The sequence below is a fragment of the Danio aesculapii genome, chromosome 6, assembly GCF_903798145.1.
Source record: "Danio aesculapii chromosome 6, fDanAes4.1, whole genome shotgun sequence".
In the NCBI taxonomy this organism is placed as follows: domain Eukaryota; kingdom Metazoa; phylum Chordata; class Actinopteri; order Cypriniformes; family Danionidae; genus Danio; species Danio aesculapii.
This window is the reverse complement of record NC_079440.1, coordinates 57,300,041-57,323,658: the sequence shown is the minus strand read 5'-3', so window position 1 is coordinate 57,323,658 and position 23,618 is coordinate 57,300,041. Positions and strand designations below refer to the sequence as shown.

At 33.3% G+C, this 23,618-nt stretch overlaps 1 protein-coding gene across 1 annotated transcript; it reads left to right on the top strand.

The window, feature by feature from the left end:
* The first annotated feature begins 1,239 nt into the window (after nt 1-1,239).
* Nucleotides 1,240-11,327, top strand: csrp1b (cysteine and glycine-rich protein 1b). The gene is made up of 6 exons (XM_056460597.1): nt 1,240-1,345; nt 2,158-2,267; nt 5,395-5,563; nt 7,247-7,376; nt 9,817-9,910; nt 11,103-11,327. Exons 2-6 carry the CDS (start codon nt 2,159-2,161, stop codon nt 11,177-11,179), a joined length of 579 nt encoding a protein of 192 aa, XP_056316572.1. The 5' UTR covers nt 1,240-1,345; nt 2,158; the 3' UTR covers nt 11,180-11,327.
* The last annotated feature ends 12,291 nt before the right edge of the window (nt 11,328-23,618 follow it).

The following is a 23,618-nucleotide window of genomic DNA, read 5'->3' as shown; positions in this document are numbered from 1 at the left end:
AGCAAAACGTTCACTTCTAATGCATCTACACTGTAAAAAATATCCGGAAATTAGCAATTCTCCATATTTCATGATTCACGTTTGATTTTTCCACATTTATTTATGTTTTTGAACTGCATTATGGGACTTTGATCTTTCTTCCAACAACTTTTAACCTTGAAAAGTTAGAAAAGGTGACTTATGAACATTTTTAATAGTTTAAAGTGATATATTATCGGGTTGGTGTTGTATATTATGCCACAATAACCTTGTAATAAACTGCCAGAACATTTACTGTTAATTTACACACTTATTTCTCTCTGTTATTTCTGATACATTACTGCTATTTAACATATTTTATGGTGTATAACCAACACTACAAACACATGAGGCTTAAAGTTTCTATTATTTTTTCTATTTTTGTTCTATTTATTTCAACCAGTACTTAGTTTAAAGTGTATTTTTCATAGTGTAAAGCCTAATATAAAACTGAATATTTGACAATCTGCATAAAGTACTCTTTTATAGAGACTACAGACTTGCTGCAGTGTGACCAGCTAATAAGTAAAAAATTGTCAAACAGGAATTTGAGAAATGCCAGACCATGACATTCTCTCTCTCTCTCTCACACACACACACACACACACACACACACGCACACACACACGCACACACACACGCACACACACACGCACACACGCACGCACACACGCACGCACACACGCACGCACACACGCACGCACACACACACGCACACACACACACCATTAATTTCAGTTCCATTTCATTCATCCATTAATCCATTCATTTTCAGCTTAGTCCTTTCATTCATCAGGGGTCACCACAGCAGAATGAACCGCCAACTTATCCAGCATATGTTTTAAGCAGCGGATGCCCTTTCAGCTGCAACCCATCACTGGGAAACGTCCATACACACACACACTATGGACAATTCAGCTATAGTGCATGTGTTTGGACATGTGGGGGAAACTGGAGCACCCATATATATATATATATATATGGCTAACTAAGTTTTACATTATATATATACATATATATATATATAAATTTATTTTAATTGTTTTTTTAAAATGTCAAACCCCATTTTCCCTGAAACCAATATTAGGGGTTTGTAACAGGCTAAGATATGCTTTGCTGCTCTCTCCCTCTCTCTCTCTCTCGTTCTATCTCTATCTATCTCTGAGGTCACTGCATTTACTACCTCTTTCTCTCTCTCTCTCTTGCTCTCTCTCGTTCTGCCTCTGTTTTTCAAACCCAGTCCTCATCTTTTCACCAGTCATCCTATCTGGACTCACACGAGGACTCAAACTCTCCTGATCTTCTAGTGATCCACAACAACACAAAGGTAAGAGTTTTTGCATCATCAGACTTCTTATTTGGTTGTAAAAACAAGAAGAAAAAAAAAAAACAGATAACAAAATTCAAAATGTACGCATATATAAGATGATGTTGTAGAAGTGCTGATCATTGTTAGTTCATGTTATTTTACTGTACAGCAGTTTAGTCAACTAATTATACCTATTGTAAAGTGTTTTTTCCAATATATATTCAGTTTATGAGGGCTATAATGTTACAGAAAGCAAACAAATAAAAAAGATTTTACCTATTATATATATATATATATATATATATATATATATATATATATATATATATATATATATATATATATATATATATATATATATATGCCCTTTCTGCCATTTGGAATATACTTCAATAGAAATCTGATTCATTTCACATTTCACATCCACAATTGACCTTCTAATGAAGAAAACTGAATAGCATAGAATGACAAAGAATAATGTGCAAATGCAATAAGGTGTTATGAAGATTATTATTTGTATCTTTGCATTTGTGACGTGATTAATGCATCTTTTAATAATAGTGTCAGAATGCCGCTCGGAGGAAACAAGTGTTTGGGGTATACTTTATTTGGAAAATAATAAAAAAATGCAATGACAATGGTAGAAATCTGATTCATTTCACTTTATCCATCCACAACTGACCTTCTAATAAAGAAAACTGAATAACATAGAATGGCAAAAATGTTGTATAAATACAATAATGTGTAATGAGAATTACTATTAGTATCTTTGCATTTGTAAAGTAATTAGTGCATCTTGTAAGGACTACATGTGCTAATAATAATGTCAGAATGCCGCTCGGAGGAGGAAACAAGTGTGGCTGCTGTAAGAAGACGGTGTATTTCGCAGAGGAGGTCCAGTGTGAGGGACAGAGCTTCCACAAGTCCTGCTTTCTGTGCAGTAAGTTCATCTTTTAAGTATAGCATAGAAATGTATAAATGTCCAAAGAGAGGGGAATACAGTGTTATAAAGTATGATAGTAGATATTTTGGTCTTTGTTTTGGTGTGAGAAACTATAAGGAAAAAAAATAAATTACATTTAAAAAATAACTTACCATGGAGTTACCAAGGCTGCAGATTTAGCCTTTGTAGGGACTCATTGAAAAATAAAAAAAGATGTACAACTTAGAATTTATCTGTATAAGGTTTGGGCAACATTAGGTTGAAATATGCATTTCATTTTACTGTATATACCTTAACCCAATTTCTCCTTAACTAACAACAAATGTAATTTATTGTAATCTAATCTGCTTTCCTTCTCAAATAACAACATGCTTAAGTTATTGATTGCTTAACTTGCTCATCTATATTGCACAATATTCACACCAGAGTATCTAACTAACAAACAAAATAAACATGGGCTGCTTTAGTCAGCTTACCAACCATCAATGAAGAGTGTTAACTAACTAACTTACTAACAGTTCAGCATTGACATCACAGTATCTCAGTTTCTTGACAGTTAATGAACACATGAACTTTACTACCTAACTGACTGACTGACTAATTAGCTAACTAACCAACCAATTAACTAATTATATTTCTTAATAATTGTTTAAATAACTCACCAGGTTTATTTCTTAATCAACCAACCAGCCAAATAAACTAACAAGTACAAATGTTTCTCTATGTTCTTCATCGCATTACAAATACTCATCATAGAAAGGATGTGCATGTTTATATGAGACTCTCTGTGTGGAAATGGGTGGTGATGAATATTCCTGTAGCGAAAGGGTGGAAGCCGGAAAACGGAAAGATCATTCATGCAGATGGTCATCTATATTACTAAAAATATATATATTGTTCCTGAACAAAGCCATCAGATGTCAATGTTATAACAGAGACCCCAGCCCAAAGAAATTGCTTTAATATTGATATTTTTCTAGAAAGAATTGAGCACAAATGTTTCTGATGGCTGTCATTTAAGCTCTACAAGTCAAATCAGTTCATTTAATTTCACTGTTTGCTTATTTGCACAGTTTGACAAAAGTCCTGTGGAAAGCTGGCATGAGTTTGGAAATAGCACAGAGTAAAGTAAATCTTGTCTGTTGAACAGTGTGTCCATATTAGGTGCTGTACAAATGAACATCTCTCTGGACTTATCTGCCTTTTATGGCTGCACATCGTCTGACGGCAGATCAGGGGAACAAATGGGTGTTTATGTGTAGATGACAAGGTGCGTCAAGCATTACGTCACCAAATAGTAGCGAGTAGTGTACATGTTTATGGTTGTGCTTCTGTTTTTCTTAGACAAATTGACTATGCTTTGTTGAATAATGTTACCTAGAGTACCAGAGGACAGCATAATATCTTAAACTGTGTTTAGATGCATTACATTTTTGAACAGGAATGATGTTCCAGGATCAACATATAGAGGTTTTAACACCCACATATAACACCCACCCAGCTCATACAGTGCACACGGAAAGTATTTATGGCACTTCACTTTTTCCACATTTATATTACAGCCTTATTCCAAAATAAATTCATTTATTTCTTCAAAATTCTACACACAATAGCCCATAATGACAATGTGAAAAGAGTTTTTGAAATTGTTGCAAATTTATAAAAAAAAAAAGCTGAAAAATCACATGTACAGAAGTATTCACAGCCTTTGTCGTGAAGCTCTAAATTGAGCTCAGGTACATTCTGTTTCTACTGATCATTCTTGAGATGTTTCAGCAGCTTCATTGGAGTTCACCGTGGTAAATTCAGTTGAATGGACATGATTTGAAAAGGCATACTCGTGTCTATATAAGGTCCCAGGGATGACAGTGCATGTCAAAGCACAAACCAAGCATGAAGACAAAGGAATTGTCTGTTGTCTCCGAGACAGGATTGGGAAGGTTACAGAAAGATTTCTGCTGCTCTGAAAGTTCCAATGAGCACAGTGGCCTCCAGTATCCGTAAGTGGAAGATGTTTGGAACCGCCAGGAATCTTTCTAGAGCTGGCCGGCCATCTAAGCTGGGTGATCGAGGGAGAAGGGCCTTAGTCAGGGAGGTGATCAATAACCTGATGGTCACTCTGTCTGAGCTCCAGCGTTCTTCTGTGGAGAGAGGAGAACCTTACAGAATGACAACCATCTGTGCAGCAATCCACCAATCAGGCCTGTATGGTAGAGTAGCCAGACTGAAGCCACTCCCCACCTTGAATTTGCCAAAAGGCATCTGAAGGACTCTCAGACCATAAGAAACTAAATTCTCTGGTGATGAGACTAAAATTGAACCCTTTGGAGTGAATGCCAGGCGTTACGTTTGGAGAAAACCAGGCACCACTCATCACCAGGCTAATACCATCCCTACAGTAAAGCATGGGGGTGGCAGCATCATGCTGTAGGGATGTTTTTCAGCAGCAGGAACTGGAAGACTAGTCAGGATAGAGGGAAAGATGAATGCAGCAATGTACAGAGACATCCTGAATGAAAACCTGTTTCAGAGTGCTCTTGACCTCAGGCTGCGGCGACGGCATCTTCCAGCAGGACAATGACTCAAAGCACACCGCTAAAATATCAATGGAGTGGCTTCACAACAACTCTTTGAATGTCCTTGAGTGGCCTAGCCAGAACCCAGATCTAAATCCTATGGAGAGATCTAAAAAATGGCTGTACACCGTCGCTTCCCATCCAACCTGATAGAGCTTGAGAGGTACTGCAAAGAGGAATGGGCAAAAGACAGGTGTGCCAAGCTCGTGGCATCATATTCAAAGACTTGAGGCTGTAATTGCTGTTAAAGGTGCATCAACAAAGTATTGAGTAAAGGCTGTGAATACTTCTGTACATGTGATTTTTCAGGTTTTTTATTTTTAATAAATTTTTCACATTGTCATTATGGGGGATTGTGTGTAGAATGTTGAGAAAATAAATGAATTTAATCCATTTTGGAATAAGGCTGTAACATAAAATGTGGAAAAAGTGCCGCGCTATGAATACTTTCCAGATGCACTGTATATATCTTTTACCAGCTAATGAACTCAGTTTGTATATAATACACTCTTTCATCCTTACTACTTCTCTATCTCTGTTGAGTGCAGTGGTGTGCAGAAAGAATCTGGACAGTACAACAGTAGCTGTGCATCAGGATGAGATCTACTGCAAATCCTGCTACGGCAAGAAATACGGCCCGAAAGGCTACGGCTTTGGTGGAGGAGCAGGAACTCTGAGCATGGATGGGGGTGAAGCTCTGGGAATCAAACCGGCTGGGTTAGTACTTGAGTTTAGTACTTCTAGTTTCACTCCACCCTTTCCATTTCTAAACATAATAGTTTTAATAACACATTTCTAATAACTAATTTTTTATCTTTGCCATGATGACAGTAAATAATATTTGACTAGATATTTTTCAAGATACTTGTATTCAGCTTAGTGACATTTAAAGGCTTATGATCACCAGCGATCTAGCGGCAGCAGATCATTGGTAAAAGCGCCACTAAACTACAAATCCGCCGGTATACGGACTACAAGTTCTGTCATGCACCGCCCACACGCACCTGTTCCGGATTCTGTTGATTTCACACACTCACGGCTGGGAGCCGCTCATGAAGTGATTACATGGACTGTATAAACCACATACAGTTCAGTGCTGAGTCTTGTTTATCTGTCATTGTGAACATTACGACGCATTTTCCTTGCCTTGACGTGTTACAGGGTGTCTGTGGGGTCTTAGTATTAAAATGTTGATAAGTCAATTATGAGAAAATTAAGTCCCTTAAAAAGTATTAAAAAGTCTTAATCGTGTTTTTAGGAGGTCATAAATTTTCTTCAAGCATTGTCCAAAGTGTCTGACTCCAAAAAAAGCATAAATATAATTATTTTCCTCGATCCACGCGATTGGTTCAGGCTGGGCGCATCTGGCTAAGCTCCTCTTTCTGGGTGATGTTAGTGATGTCATGTAATTTGTGACAAACGCAGGAAGGTGACGTGATGCTCCATGTAGCAAAACTATAGAGCAAAATAGACAGCAAAATGGGAAAATGTAAATTTGCATACTCCTGGTTGGAGGAAGATGAGTTTAAACAGAGGCTGAAGCCTGTTATTGAAAAAAAACGCATAATTAATTCTTTCAAGTGGTTTCTTATGAGCTTTTCTGAGTTCTGTTGCTTGGTTGTGCTCTATTCACTTATTTAACTACAACTGTTTATTAACAACTGCTTATTAAGTTAAAGGTTTGATTAGAATTTGAAGTGGCGACGAGGTCTTAAAATATTCTGAGAAGGTTATTAAAAAGTCTTAAAAAGGCAAAACAATTAGATTTAGGATTCCTGCATATACCCTGTGTTAGACTCTTGCTTTGTTCTGTTATTTACGCAGTACGCTGCCTGCCTTTTGACCATCAGCCCGTTTATCGACCATCACTCTGGATAGCCCCTATACATCTGTTTACTCCTGTATTGACCATTGCTTGCCTGACCATTCTGTTGAATAAATCCTGCATTTAGATCCGCACTCCATTGTCAGAATCCCCTTCACATTACAACTAGGTTGGTTAGGCAGGTTGGGTAATTAGGCAAATCATTGTAAAATGATGTTTGTTCTGTAGACAATCGAAAAACAAAAACAAATATTGATTATGAGGGCTGATAAATTAAAAACTGCTTTTATTCTAGCCATAATAAAACAAGAGTTTCTCCAGAAGAAAAAAATATTATAGGAAATACTGTGAAAAATTCCTTGCTCTGTTGAAAATAACTTGGGAAATATTTGAAAAAGAAGCAAAAAACTAAATTCACAGGAGGGTGTATAATTTTGACATCAACTCTATGTAACATCATATTTACTGATTAAAATCCATTCCAGTAATTTTTACAGCAATTATTCACAGTATTACTGTTTTGTTATTGTTGTTGTTTACAAATGTAAATTAAATTTTCTGCATTTGTCATCCAGAGAAACATCTCATCGTCCAACCAACAACCCCAACCCATCAAAATTTGCGCAGAAGCTTGGTGGTTCAGATGTTTGTCCCCGCTGTGGAAATGCCGTTTATGCCGCAGAGAAGGTGGTTGGAGGAGGAAACGTGAGTTGTTGTTTATTTTGTTGGGTTTTTTTAATCAGCACTTTAGTTTAGGTAACAATTCACTGAATTAAATACTGGCTTATTACCCATCTATTATATATTAATTTGCTGTACAAACACACATGCATTTACTGACACTATAGCCCCTTCCACACATACAGACCTTTCCAGAAAATTACTTGCAATTTTTCGGAAAGGTCTGTATGTGTGAACAGCCCTGTAATTGAAAATGCTGGTAAATTCCTTCCGTCAATTTTTCAATAAGAGAAGTTGTAACATTACCGATAATTTGCCTGAATGCTGCGCTGTGTGAACGCAAAAGAAAGATTGCCAGAAAGAGTGCGTTCATGCTTAGAATGCACTGACATGAGACGTCTACTCCAGCCAATCAGAACACTCAGACGCACTCACATCTGCACGGTTTATGAAAATAAAGCCTTTAACCTTTTAACCAAGCCTTTGAATATTTTTCCAGACATACTTAGCTGCTAGATGTTGGTCAGATAACGTTTCTATGTTCCTTCTTAATGTCAACTGTGTAAAAAAAATTAAATAAAAAATAAAAACTCATCGCTAAAATGCTTATGCTAAACCTCCGTTTGTTTACCTTCAAGCTCTGCTTGACACGCATGCAAATGAAGCAGCCGGTGAGCACTAGCGCACACACACATATTATTTACATCTCGACCTGCGAAAGTGTTCCTCCATATGCTTTCCTCGAAGTTGTTCACAATAATTATCCATCCACAGAATTTGTAATGTTGTCAAATGTGTAAACATTTAGCTGCAGTTAGCGCTTCTGCCTTCTGATGTCTTTGGGATAAGCTGCATGAATGCTAAAGCTTTAAATAAGTGAAACAATCAAGCCGGATCCCTATTACATTTACAAATACAAGCGAAGCCGTTTAGAGCTCATTTCTGGTTAATTATGTCAGAATTTACCGGTATTTTGTAATGGATGTGTGAATGGTCTGTTCTGGAACGTCCTTGCCTGTGTGAACAGAACTTTTTTGAAACTTACTGGTAAAGTCGTTCCAGAAATTGTCTGGATCTTTACTGTGTGAAAGGGGCTTATGTGGCTATGGGGATTATGAATTACATAGCCATTTTACTGTCTTTAATTAATTACAAACATGCACCATTTTAATAATGTTTTAAACTTGTAAAACTCATTCTTGAGGTGCAGCTGATCACAGAGAGCTGAACAGATTTTTTTATCCCAGTTTCTTAGCAAATCCTGTTCTGTGGGCATGTTTATACACAGTACTATGGAGATGTTAATATGCGCCTGTCAGTCAATTCAGTGGGCAGGAAAAACAGAGTCTTACAGGTTGTGGTGGGCCTGAAAAAACAAACAAACTGGAATTTGAATCCTATTTTAACATGAGGAAATTTTTAAAAGAGACTTGTTGCATTTATAAAACTTCAAAATGACTGCGAACAAACACTATACCTTCACACAGTTATGTCCAAACAGCTTACAAAAGTTATTATAAAGATTAATGTTATTAATAAAGATATTAACTGTTCATTGGTAGTTATCAAGTATGATCTTATTCTGCAACTCTAATCCTACTTAAAACCTAAATCTAACTTCTACCTTACTAGCTATTAATAAACATCTAATTAGTAGTTTATTACACTAGTACTGTAGGTTAATGGTTTGTTAATAGCGTGATTTCTGACCTAAACTACAGTGTTACCAGATTAGGAATGCAGAATAAGATTCAGCATCCCTAATGTTGTACAAGTTTGATATGTATTTATGTAAGATTTATTTTAATTTTCTAAAGGTTTTTTCCTTCATTTGCATTTAATTGTATATATATATTTATATGACTAATTTATGTAAATTGGCCTTACAAATATTGTTATCTTAAATATTTTTTAATTATCTAATTATTTTAAAACAGCGTTTTAATTATATTTTTAATATGTGTTGACCTAACTATTTGTTTTATATTGTTCATTTACATTTTCTTTAATGTGTATAATTGTGTTATATTTACATAAAACATTATTGTAAGATTTTCATATTTTTCTTTTTTTATATATATTTAACGATATTTATATAAAATAATAATAATAATATTTTTTTATTTGTTTAAAAATTTAAAAATTGTTATTTATTTATTTATTTATTTACTGATTTTTACAGGGTGCTATACTAAGAACTTTGGATTTATATGAATTATTTTCTTTGTTATAGTATTGTAATTTATTTTAAAAATAACATTGCATAAGACAACCCTCATCTGGCAGATTTCTGTATATTATAAATATTACAGTGCAAACATAACCACACTCTGCCCTCACCTGAAAGACAAAATCAGCACAGATACTGCAGGAATGGTGGATGCTTTATAATCAGACTGACATGACAAACTGTTTTTGGCCATCATTTTTTGTCATTTATGAATATTTATGTTTCTTCATTCAGTCTTGGCATAAAAGCTGCTTCAGATGCGCAAAGTGTGGAAAGAGTCTGGAATCCACCACTTTAGCTGATAAAGATGGAGAGATTTATTGTAAAGGTCTGTATAAAACATCAGGCATATACTGTATGCATGTTGATTCAATATTATTGAGGATTTGTTGGAAAATGGACAGTAGCATAAATAATTATTTTCTTTGTTATATTAATGTAACGTGTATTAAAATCACATTGCTTTACTATTAATATCTAATATTAACAATAATAATTTAACATGTCTATTATTTATTTTAATTTTACAATACCGTTAGTAATTGAAATATTGCATAAATTCAAATGGTAATATTTAGTTATTTGTTTATTTATTTTTTATTTATGACTAATTGATGTACATTTCTTATAACTATTATTATCTTAAATATAATATAAAATATTTGTATTTGTCTAATCTATTTTAAAACAGCATTTATATTTATATGTGTATTTGTCTAATTTGTTTGACAAATAAAACAAAACATTTCATATTTAGATATTTTAAATATTTATGTTTTATATTGTTCTTTGTTTACATATTATTTTATGTTCATTTGTTATATTTACAACATTTATTGTAAGATTTTCATATTTTTAATTGCTTATAGACTAGCTACTTTTAAAATAATAATAATAATAATAATACTTTATTTGTAATATTTTTTTTTGCTGCTGCTTTTTACAGGGTGCTATGCTAAGAAATTTGGACTTATATTAATTATTTTCTTTGTTTTATTAATGCAATGCATTTTAAAAAACTACTTTAATATTATTTAGTAATATTTATATTGATCTTTTATAACACTTCTATATAGGTTTAACTATTATTTTTTACAATGGCATGACTATAATATTGTATGAATTTTAATATGTATATATGTAATATTTATTTAGATTTTCTACATGTTTTTTATTTGCATTTATATTTATATGACTGATTTCCTTATGCATTTTGTTATCTTAAATATCTGTATTTATCTAATTTATTGAAAACAAAATTATATTTATTTTATTATTAATTTATGTATATTTATCTAATTAGATTTACATACATTTCATATTTAGATTTTTTTATATTTATTTTTATATTGTTCATTTACATTTTATTGTGTATATTTGTGCTATATTTATATTATTTATATTAAGGTTTTCATACTTTTAAATTTGTTAAATATTTAATTACAGTAATTAATATGTAATAATTATAATAATAATGATTTTTTTTTTTTTTTTTTTTTTTTTTTTACTGCCATTTTCAGGGTGCTATGCCAAGAACTTTGGACCGAAGGGCTTTGGGTTTGGTCAGGGAGCTGGTGCTTTGGCTCATTCCCAGTAAATATAAAGACGACATTGATAAAACCAGGAGGACAAACTAGTCACTTACCAACTACAAACCTCCAGCTGTCTGAAAACACACACATGCCTATTTTTGGTGCTCAGTAAATATACTAAATCCAATAAACAGCATTTCATGTGGAATCCAATCCTGCATTATTAACTGTTTAATTGTCCAATACAGTATTATCTATTTTCTGTTTAATAAATATATTTTGTTAATAAAGATCCAGATATCAATATAAATAGTTACAGCTGTTCTCGGACAGCATGACCAAGAATTTTTTTTAAATAAATAACATTAAATTAATACATTTAGAGACATGATCCAAATAGTAACAACTGTCTGACAGTATGTGCTTTATCCGAGAAATACAGATAAATAAATGCCTTTTTACTGGTGCATACACTAAATCATTTCTGCACTAATAAAACTGGGTAGTTTTTAAATAAATGCAAATTATTTACATAATATGCAATTCTCTGACATCATGCATGCTTTTAAAAACTATAACTAAGAATGCATTAATAAATTAACCTTTATATAGTTTGTAAACAGTCACAGTTTACAAAGGGGGTACAGAAATATTGAAGACACACTCACTCACACTCACTCTTGCTTTGCTAATGACATCACACGCACATCAAAAACACAAGTGTGATGAAGAACAAAGTGTGTTTATGTCTCTGAGCCTGTCACGAGTCTGCTCTAAGGATCCGCAAGGCTTTCATCGCCACACCAAAGACTCTGATTCACAATCAAACAATGGATGCCAATGAGCAAAACTGATCTCAGAGCAGCTGCTGGTGAAAACGAATAAACAGGGCATTCCCGTTATAATTTAAATACTGATCACAGGCAAAAAAAAACAACAACAAAACAGCCCAGGCTTGCTATAAATACGTGATTCAAAGCAAAAAATTACTCTGCTCCGGGTATGTTTTGCTGTACATTTCCAATGACAAAACCACTAGAGGGCGCTGTCTACATTTTTGAGAATCTGAAATATGTTACTTAGGGTGTATTTTGTTGTAGGTTTTGGATAAATCCACTAGAGGGCGCTGTTTCCTTTTGAGAATCTGAAATAGGTTACTTAGGCTATATTTTTTTTAGGTTTTGGATAAATCCACTAGAGGGCGCTGTCTACATTTTTGAGAATCTTAAATATGTTACTTAGGGTGTAATTTGTTGTAGGTTTTGGATTAATTGACTCGAGGGCGTGGTTTACATTTGATAATCTGAAATATGTTACTTAGGGTGTAATTAGCTGTAGGTTTTGTATTAATGGACTATAGGGCACTGTTTCCATTTTCAAGAATTTGAAATGTGTAAGGGTATATTTTGTTGTAGGATTTGGATAAATCCACTAGACGCCACTGTTTGAATTTTCAAGAATTTGAAATAGATTACTTAGGGTAACAAAGTGCGTGTATGTCTCTGAGCCTGTCACGAACAATGGATGCCAATGAGCAAAACTGATCTCAGACCAGCTGCTGGTGAAAACGAATAAACAGGGCATTCCCGTTATAATTTAAATACTGATCACAGGCAAAAAAAAACAAAAAAACCAGCCCAGGCTTGTTTTAAACATAATTCAAAACAAAAAAATTACCCTGCTCCGGGTATGTTTTGTTGTATGTACCCAATAACAAATCCTAGTTAGAGGGCGCTGTCTACATTTTTGAGAATCTGAAATATGTTACTTAGGGTGTAATTAGCTGTAGGTTTTGTATTATTGGACTAGAGGGTGCTGTTTACATTTGATAATCTGAAATATGAAATATGCAGTGTTTCAGTTTCATTGCTATACACCTGTAGCTTTTATTATGCCCCGATTTGGAGCCCATAAAATTCCATAGGACGACCTGTTTTCACATTGCTGTACTTAACATAACACTCAACAGGAAAAGGTAAACTGAAAATGCATATGTCTTTAAATGATCAGCCAATTTTCAGTCTAGCTTGAACTGTCCTAATAAACACAACACTTTGCTCACTGAAGTGTAAAACTGTCACCAGAGGGCGCCCCATTTCATTCTACCAGTGAAAGGAAAGCATACGTTTTACAGTAAGTGAATTTCACGTGTTTTTGATTCTCAAATAACACTTTCTAACACAGAGAATGTATTTTATTGTTCCCACTTGTTCAATTAAGTAAATCTGGGCAGAAATAACAGCTCCTCTACTCCTCTACTGTCTACATACAGTAAGATGAGTGCAAGTCTGGCTAGTGTTTGTGTAAGAGCTTAACAGGTTATAAAAAGCAGCTGATAATTGGTGTCTGGAGCTCAGAGTTTTTAGCAGACTCTAAAGAAAGAATAATGTTGTTAAACTGCAGTAGGAGAGACTGGGGCTAGTTGTCACACAGGAGATGCTTTTCAGTTTAATGTCTCCAGCGAAAACACTTTAAAAAATGTAACTGGCCAAATATATATATATTATAAGTAATATAAGTAATATATTTGTGTTGCTGGTTGGGTAAGGGAACACAATCAAATCAAGTAGACAAAGCATTTTATATGAAATAAATGTTTCAAATCATTTCTAGAAAAAAATAATATTCAAAAAAATATATTTTGTAACACATGAACAGTCAGGCAGAAAGACAAACACCATACAGAAGGACAGAGACAAATTTTTGACACCAGGTAGACGGACAGATGGACAGACAGACACCAGACAAAAGGACAGACACACAGACAGACTGACTGACTGACAGACAGACAGACAGACAGACAGGACAGAAAGAGACACCAGACAAGACAGACAGACGGACAGACAGACAGACGGACGGACGGACGGACGAACAGACAGATAGACACCAGACAGAAGGACAGACAGACAAATGACACCAGGTAGACAGACAGATGGACAGACAGACACCAGACAAAAGGACAGACAGACAGACAGGACAGAGAGAGACACCAGACAAGACAGACAGACAGACGGACGGACGGACAAACGAACAGACAGATAGACAGACAGGACAGAGAGAGACACCAGACAAAAAAGACGGACAGATGGATAGACGGACAGACAGGCAGACAAAAGGACAGACAGACAGACAGACCCAGACAGATGGATAGACAGATAGACACCAGACAAAAAGACAGACAGACAGACGGACATACAGAAGGACAGACACCAGATAGACAGACAGATGGACACAAGAGAGAAGGACATACAGACAGAAAGACAGACTGACACCAGACAGAAGGACAGACAGACAAATTTGACACCAGGTAGACAGACAGATGGACAGACAGAAACACCAGACAAAAAAGACAGACGGACGGACGGACAGACAGGCAGGCAGACAGAAGGACAGACAGACAGACAGACACCAGACAAAAAGACAGACAGATGGACAGACAGACATACAGAAGGACAGACAGACAGACACCCGAGAGACAGACAGATGAACACAAGAGAAAAGGACAGACAGACAGACAGAAAGACAGACGGACATCAGACAGACAGTCAAACCCCAGACAAGTAGATAGACAGACATGAGGCAGACAGACACCAGACAGAGGACAGAAAGATGGGCAGAAACCAGACAGACACCACACAGACAGACAGCTACAAGGAAGACAGACAAAAAGTCAATCAGTCATACAGATAGAACGTTTACTGTGACATCACCCCCCACTATATCAAAAATCATATAAATGAACTATTTCATTACACAACACGTCAAACCCAAAACTCTTTTATAGCTAAACATGCGAACCAGAGAAGATCAAACGCTGCTAAATCCACACCGTGACGCTCAACATCAACAGCGGCTCTAAATAAAGTCCAGTCACGACTGACACGCAGCATCTATAATCCGGCTTTTCCACATCAGCCAAGACACAAATCCAACAGACATCGTGAAGCCAGTAAACAGGACAGGTGTTTCCCGCAAACTGACCCATCCAGAGCTCTCTCAATAGTGCTGCTGCAGATCAAAGCAGGAGACAATAACAGCATCTGAGTCATGACGTGAAGTTTGAGTCTCTGAGACAGACAGATGTGAGAAAACACTGCCAAATACACACACTCAAACACAACATGGCAAAGACATGACACTGAATGACACAGAGTCTGGAGACATGGTTACACAGATTTTTAAAAAAGCGCAAGATTACACCATCCCTTACAGAAGGTCTACAGTTCCTGACTAAATTTAAAGAAACCACTAGAATAATTCTCAGTTTCTCTGTAATTGCAGTTATGACTTTAAGTAAAGTCTGATTTATGTTTTATTTACTTACGAGATTTCTTCTTAATTTAAAATACAATGCTGTCATTTAGGGCATTGTTTTAAAATAAAATTAAATAAAAAATATTGATGACACTTCTTCCTGATTTAAAATATAGATGTTGTCATTTAGGGCATTGTTTTAAAACAAAGCTAAATTCAATTAAAATGATATTAAAATGAATTATAAAAAAAAAAAAATAAATAAATAATAATAATAATAATAATAATAATAATAATAAAGTTAAATACTGATTTTTTTTTTTCTTAATTTCCCATATAAAATGTCATTTAGGGCATTGTTTTAAAATAAAGCTAAATTCAATTAAAATGATATTAAAATGAATTAATAAAAAAATAAAAAAATTAAAAATAAATAAATAAATAAATAATAATAATAAAGTTAAATACTGATTAATTTTTTTTTTTAAATTTCCCATATAAAATGTCATTTAGGGCATTGTTTTAAAACAAAGCTAAATTAAATTAAAATGATATTAAAATGAATTAATAAAAAAATAAATAAAAATAAAAATAAAAACAATAATAATAAAGTTAAATACTGATTAATTTTTTTTTTATTTCCCATATAAAATGTCATTTAGGGCATTGTTTTAAAACAAAATTAATTTAATTTAAATAAATATTGATGACATTTCTTCCCAATTAAAATGCAAATGGGAATTTAGGGCATTGCATTAAAACAAAAAAAATCTAATTAAATTAAAATGTATAAATAACATTTTAAAAATGTATATCAATTTTCAAACAAAATACTGATAAATTGCATTTTTTTTTCATTTATTTTTACGTTATCATTTTTTTCATTTAATTTTAATAAAATAAAACAAAATAAAAAATGCAATTTATCAGTCTAATTTGTTTGAAAATTGATATACATTTTTTTAATACAAATGAGCATTTAGGGCATTGCATTAAAACAAAAAAATCAAAATAAATTAAAATGTATAAATAACATTTTAAAAATGTATTTATCAATTTTCAAACATATTAGACTGATAAATTGCATTTTTTTTGTTTTATTTTTCATTTATTATTACGTTATTTTTTTTAATTTAATTTTTTCTAAATATTTTTTTCTAAAAAATTTAAAATAAAACAATACTTGCTTTTATTTTCTGCTATGTTTTTTAACTGGAAAACAAGTAAAAAATACTAAGCTGGAATCTTTGGAAGTGAAACCACAATTTTTTTGTAAATACAGCCTGATGCGCTGTAATATATTTTATTGAAAAGGTTTTATTTTAAATAAAACATAAATAAAATTGATTAAAACTTCAAATTGTAAAACCCTTTAAAAAAAATACATATATTGGATTAGATTTTACAAGAAAGTACTAGCCTATTTCAGTTTTTCCACTTCAACATTTTTAGATTTAATTTACTGAAATTTCTCTGTACTTATTGGTGAGACTCATTTCCGAGTGAACCTATTAATCAATAATAAGAGCTTATCTGTAAAGTCCACCAGGAGAAAGCCAGAAAACCTTAAATACAGATAAAAGCCTCTCTGTGGATCGTCTGAATGCATTTTATCTCCAGATATTGAAACAGCTTTAAATATCTCTGAGTGGCAGTATCAGCTGTCTAACGCTCTATGTTTAGCAAAGCCGATGTATGGGCATCTTTACATTCCTGACATTTTCTGTCAGAGATTAATGTTGTCTGCAGTTAATATTTTAATCAGATGTGGGGGTCAAACACAGAGCATCATCTCACTGAAGAAACATAAGGCACATCAGTCTGTCAGAACAAATTAATATCTCATGAACACCTGCCCTTCCAACAATATTACCTGTAAATTATATAATATAATGTAATATAATGTAATAAAATGGGTGTGGGTTTCCTACAGGTGCTCCGGTTTTCCCCACAAGTCCAAAGACATGTGGTATAGGTGAATTGGGTGAGCAAAATTGTCCGTAGTGTACGTGTGCGAATGCATGGGTGTGCATCTGCATCTGCTGCGTAAAACATATGCTGTACAAGTTGGCGGTTCATTCCGCTGTGGCGACTAGTGGCGACCGAAAAGAAAATGAATGAATGAATATGATATAATATAATATAAAATACAATACAATACAATACAATACAATTAAATACAATTTAATATAATTAAATACAATTTAACATAATATAATATAATATAATATAATATAATATAATATAATATAAAACAATATAATACAATACAATACAATACAAAACATAATATAATATATAATATAAAACAATATAATATAAAACAATATAATATAAATCAATACAATACAATATAAAATAATATAATATGATATAATATAAAACAATTTAATATTAAACAATACAATACAAAACAATACAATACAGTATAATACAATACAGTATAATACAATACAGTATAATACAATACAGTATAATACAATACAGTACAATCCAATCCAATCCAATATAATATAATATAATATAATATAATATAATATAATATAATACAATACAATACAATACAATACAATACAATACAATACAATAGGGCATGGGTTTCCTCCAGGTGCTTCGGTTTCCCCCACAGTCCAAAGACATGTGCTGTAGGTGAATTGGGTAAGCTTAATTGTCCGTAGTGTGTGAGTGTGTGTGTGTGTGTGTGGTCTCCTGGTCCTCCAGATTGGGGGTTTATTGTTGGGCTAACAACTCGCCTCATTAAAAAAAATGCAATAAATAAATAAATTAATAATAATAATAATAATAATAATAAAATAATAATAATAAATAATAATTATAATAATAATAATTAGATGTTACAAAGCATCAATATGTTGCGTCTAAATCTCAATTTCGATATAAATGGCCCTAGGAGTAAATAATATAATATAAATATAATTTAATATAATAGGAAAAAATATATATTTGAAAAAAACTAACATGAAAGTAATTTAACACTAAAGTAATAAAGTACTTACTATGCCAATGATAAAAACTGAAATCAAACTGATTGTTGTTGGGTTTTTTTTTATCAGAAATGCACTTATAAATAAAGCTCAACTTGACGATATTAGAAAAACTGACACTGCAATATAGTGTTTTTTCATGATATTAAGTATTTATAATTTTACATTGATTAGGATTATTGGTTTAGGGGTTTGTGTATCTGCATGACATTTACCAAACATTATTTAACTTTATTTATTTATTTTGTATTATTTATTTATTTATTTATTTATTTATTTTGTATTATTTATTTATTATTATTATTATAATTTATTATTATTAATTTATTACATTTTTGTTTTTATTTATAATTAATTATAACAAAGATGAAAAAGTGTAACAAACAGCCCTTCTTGGGTTTCGGTGGAGTCTAACTGCATTAAATTCAATCAAATGTAAAATGACACTCTACAGTCTTCATTATATAAATGAACAATTAATCTTTGCTAAAGTGGCAAACTTTAAAATCTGTGTCCAAATAGTTTAAATTCACTTGAAATTGCTTGACATCCTGTGATGTGACTATTGCAGATTTGTACATTGTGATATCAATGCTGATACGGTATAGTGTGAAGCCCGAAATTGAGATCTCATTGTGGACACATTAAAAAGATGGGATTTACTTTTAATGAGCGTCTAAATGAGGCTGTGAGAGGCTAAAGCATGGAGAGGAACCACAGGCCACAGCTGTCTGATAAGAGCTGCTCACGGCCCATCAACAACAGAGCTGCTAGATAAAAGCTGTGTGTGTGTGTCTGTGCTAATAATATCATCCAGTAACCGGCCGAGGATGAACAATAAGAGGGTGCCTTAAAGAGAGGCATTGTTCTAGAGCATCATTTTCAAGAAGATTTCTCTGACCAGCACTGCAAGGTAAGTTCATTCAGTTTGCTTCCATGTTAAGGAATGTCGTTTCGTCAAGGTTCCTCATTGGGATCTATGGTTCAATGCAGAGCCTTTAACACCCAAAGAACATTTACATTCCACAAGAGGCTCTTTAAATTGGGTTATTTGTTATTTGGGTTGATAAAATATTCTTCAAATAAAGAAACAAATTGTTCTTCTCCACTAATCAACTTTTATTTAAAAATGTTTTAAAAGCTTAAAAATGTTTCGGACGCACTTTATAAAAGGTGGCCTACTTAAAATTTAGCATTGGTTATAATGTACTAGGTGTAAATACATGTTTTTGCATTATACTTATGACTGATTAAATACCTGTATGTAATTACATCTCTAACTAATTTCTGTAATTACATTTATAATTAGACTATTGACCATCCCTTACACCTTAACCCACCGTTAAACCTACCCAGACCACCTGTCCCTAACCCAACCCGCATCCCACCTCAAGTATTTTGCAATACATTATGAACAGTAACTACATTGTTTTTATTCTTTGATCCAAATACATAGTAGTTAAGGCCACCTAATATAAAGAGGTTCCAGAGTTTCTGCAATACCACTGAAGAACCATTTTAAGGAACCGTTTACTTAAACATTCTTCAAAGAATCATTTTTATAGTCAACATTACTTCATTTAAAAACTACAAGTAAACTTTTTAGGGCATAAAAACATTCTATAGATGCTAAAGGTTCCTAATCAACCTCTGATGCCTATTAAGAAAACTTATTAGACTCTTGAACTTACTAGAATTTTTAAGAAAATGTTCAAATCATTTTTATTGTATCCTAACCCTTTAGTGTACTCATTAAAATAGTCATTGTAAAAACCTTATAGACTGTTACTTGTGGCTATTATTAGACATTTTATTACAACATCTGTGACAAATAAATGAATAAATAAATAAATAAATAAATAAACAAATAAATAAATAGATGAATAAATAAATAAATAAATAAAAATGTAAACAGTTATCATATACAGTTGTTCACCCTATAAATCCCTTAAAAATAACTTTTACTGTTTGTTCAGACTAATTTAAAATGAGTTCGGACAACACAATTCTTAAGTTTTTTTTTAGACAACTTAATTGTTTTATGTTCAATCAACTTAAATTTGTAAATACAATTAAGTTAACTTGACTTGTGTTTGGGCAACATGGTAGCACTGACCCTGTTTCGAGTTCCAGCTGGGCCAGTTTATGTGTGGAGTTTGCATGTTCTCCCTGTGTCCTCCGGGTGCTCCGGTTTCCCCCACAGTCTAAACAGATGCACTACATGAATTGGATAAATTAAATTGGCCGTGTGTGTGAATAAGTGTGTGGATGTTTCCCAGTACTGGGTTGTAGCTGGAAGCTATTTAAGACATATGCTGGATAAGTTTAAGGGTCCTTCCCCTGTGACGACACCTGATGAATAAAGGGACTAAGCCTAATATAAAATATTGGATGCCATGTCTTTTTTTTTTTTTGTTTGTTTGTTAGTTTTAGTAATTTAGTCTTTTAATAAATGCAACTACAGTAAATATTCATAATTATTCCCTAAATTAATAATTTTTTTAAAAAGTCAATCAGCTCCTTTCAAGAGAAGTCAACACTTTATAGTTCCTCCAGGCCCGAGTAGTATCATATAATATATAAAACTCTCCAATAAAAGTCTTTTATAATGAATAATGATTCATTTCATGTCTCCCTGATCACTCACACATCTCTCAGATCATTTAATTAAACCTTATAGTTTTATTGATCTAATTCCAATGCATTGCTGTCCTACAATGAATCATTTTGGGGCATAAAAACTTTTTTTAGAAGCTAAAGGTTTTTAAACACTGATGCCTATTAAGTGTACTTAATATACTCATAAATGGTTCTTAATATTATTAACATAATAAAGTACATAAATAGTCCTTAATATTAATATTGCAAATTCTTTTTATCGTATCCTTACCCTTTATAATTAACATACCCATTGGAAAAACTCCATAGAGTGTTACTTTGGGTTATTATAAGAACTTTTATTACAAGGTCTGTGACGAATAAAAAATAACTAAATAAATAAATAGGGCAGCACAGTGGCGCAGTGGGTAGCAGTCACAGTAAGAAGGTAGCTGGTTCGAGCCTCGGCTGGGTCAGTTGGCATTTCTGTGTGGAGTTTGCATGTCCTCCTCTTGTTGGTGTGGGTTTCTTCCAGGTGCTCCGGTTTCCCCAACAGTCCAAACACATACGCTATAGGTGAATTGAATATACTTAATTGTCCGTAGTGTGTGTGTGAGTGAATGAGCGTTTCCCAGTTGGTGGTTCATTTCGCTGTGGCGACCCCTGATTAATAAAGGGACTAAGCCAAAAATGAAATAAAGTAATCAATTTCAATGAAGTTATCATATACGATTATTCACCCTACAGTATAAAGCACTCAAAAAATTACTTTTGCTTCTTGTTCAAACCACTTCGTTAAAATTTGGAACAATTTTTTAAGTTTACTTGGGACCACTTTATTGTTTTATGTTTAATCAACTTAAATTTGTAAATACAATCAAGTTAACTTAATTTGTGTTGGGACAACAAAGGAATTGTGTGAAACCCAGATTTTTATTTTATTTTTTTTTAATAGTGAAGGTTAATATTGGATGCCATGTCTTTATCTATTAGTTTTTGTCATTTAGGTCCTTAATAAATGCAACTACAGTAAATATTCACAATTTCCTAAATAATAGTTTTTTTTAAAGAAATCAATGCAAATGAGCTCATTTCAAGAGGAGTAAACACTTTCTAGTTCCTTCAGGCCTGAATAGTATTATATAATACATAAAACTCTCCAATAAAAGTCTTTTATATTGAATAATGATTCATTTCATGTCTCCCTGATCACTTTGATATCATCTCTCAGATCATTTAATTAAAACCTTATCACTGTATTGATCTGATTCAGATGCATTGCTGGCTTTTTGCAGATGCATGAAACCTCATTTTAAATTAGATGACGCATTTTCAACCAAAAGCTCATAAAAGCTTTACTTTGGAAACCACCTTTTGGTGTTTGGCTAAATAGACCTCCCGAATTCCAGATTCATGATGGCATGCGCTTTTGTTTTATTGCGCAATTTACCATCATAGTTTCCCTGAAGTGCACTAAACGGGTTTGACATCAATGAGCGGAAACTTGGGCAGGGTTAAAGCCTCTGACGCGGGGCTATTTCTGGTGCATTGCAAGTGGATATGAGCTGGAGAAAGCTGGGATTGTTATCTATGTGGCATAGTTACCATGCCAATATCACCGCACCATGATAAGCGTCTGACAACACCATTTTTCCTAGGGGTCCACTTCATCTGTGCGTGTGTGTGTGGGGGGCTCTGTCAGGACTTTGAAGTGGTTAACAACAGATGCAGTGCAGACGCCAATGCACAATTTCCCATCAATCAATTAGTGTCAGTTCATTAATTTGAAATAGCAACACTTGAATGTTTGACAATGACATAGTATGGATGATTGACAAGCTCATAACGTGATACAAGTCATCTCAAACCCTGATGATTATTATGATATACACTGATCTAGTTGATCATTTGGTATCTGAAGTGGCTTATATGAAAGGCAAAGGCCTCTAGATTACACTTATTTGACCAAAATAAAATATGATCATGCCTTGATTTTTAATGATTTAATTAGTACAGTAAGATCTGACTTTGCTTAGACAAAAGTCTGGTCACTTAACAGAAATAATGTCCAGTATAGAATATAAAGTCAGTGGAAACAGAATGAATATTGTGTCTGACTCCATCATGAGCTTGGAGGACTGCATCCATACATCTCTGCAATGACTCAAATCACTGATTAATAAAGTCATCTGGAATGGCAAAGAAACCATTCCTGCAGGACTCCCAGAGCTCATCAAGATTCTTTGGATTAATCTTCAATGCCTCCTCCATCTTACCCCAGACATGCTCAATAATGTTCATGTCTGGTGACTGGGCTGGCCAATCCTGGAGCACCTTGACCTTCTTTGCATTCAGGAACTTTGATGTGGAGGCTAAAGTATGAGAAGGAGCGCTATCCTGCTGAAGAATTTGCCCTCTCCTGTGGTTTGTAATGTAATGGGCAGCACAAATGTCTTGATACCTCAGGCTGTTGATGTTGATCTCTCACATGCCCCATACTAAACCATAATTTTTTCTTCACCAAACTTGGTCCATGCGGGTTCCTATAGAAGAATTACCAGTTTGTAAACATTCAGCGAGGTTGCAGAAAAAAAACAGAAGTGCTAGCATTTCAGCGAGGGAATGACATCTGATGCGATACAGAGTT

What these genes read in the sequence shown, in the direction of transcription:
- csrp1b (XM_056460597.1), top strand. Translation starts at nt 2,159, where the DNA reads ATGCCGCTCGGAGGAGGAAACAAGTGTGGCTGCTGTAAGAAGACGGTG. An exon ending in CTGGGAATCAAACCGGCTGG is followed by an intron (nt 5,564 to 7,246) that starts GTTAGTACTTGA and finishes TTTGTCATCCAG; the next exon opens with AGAAACATCTCATCGTCCAA. An exon ending in TGGAGAGATTTATTGTAAAG is followed by an intron (nt 9,911 to 11,102) that starts GTCTGTATAAAA and finishes TGCCATTTTCAG; the next exon opens with GGTGCTATGCCAAGAACTTT.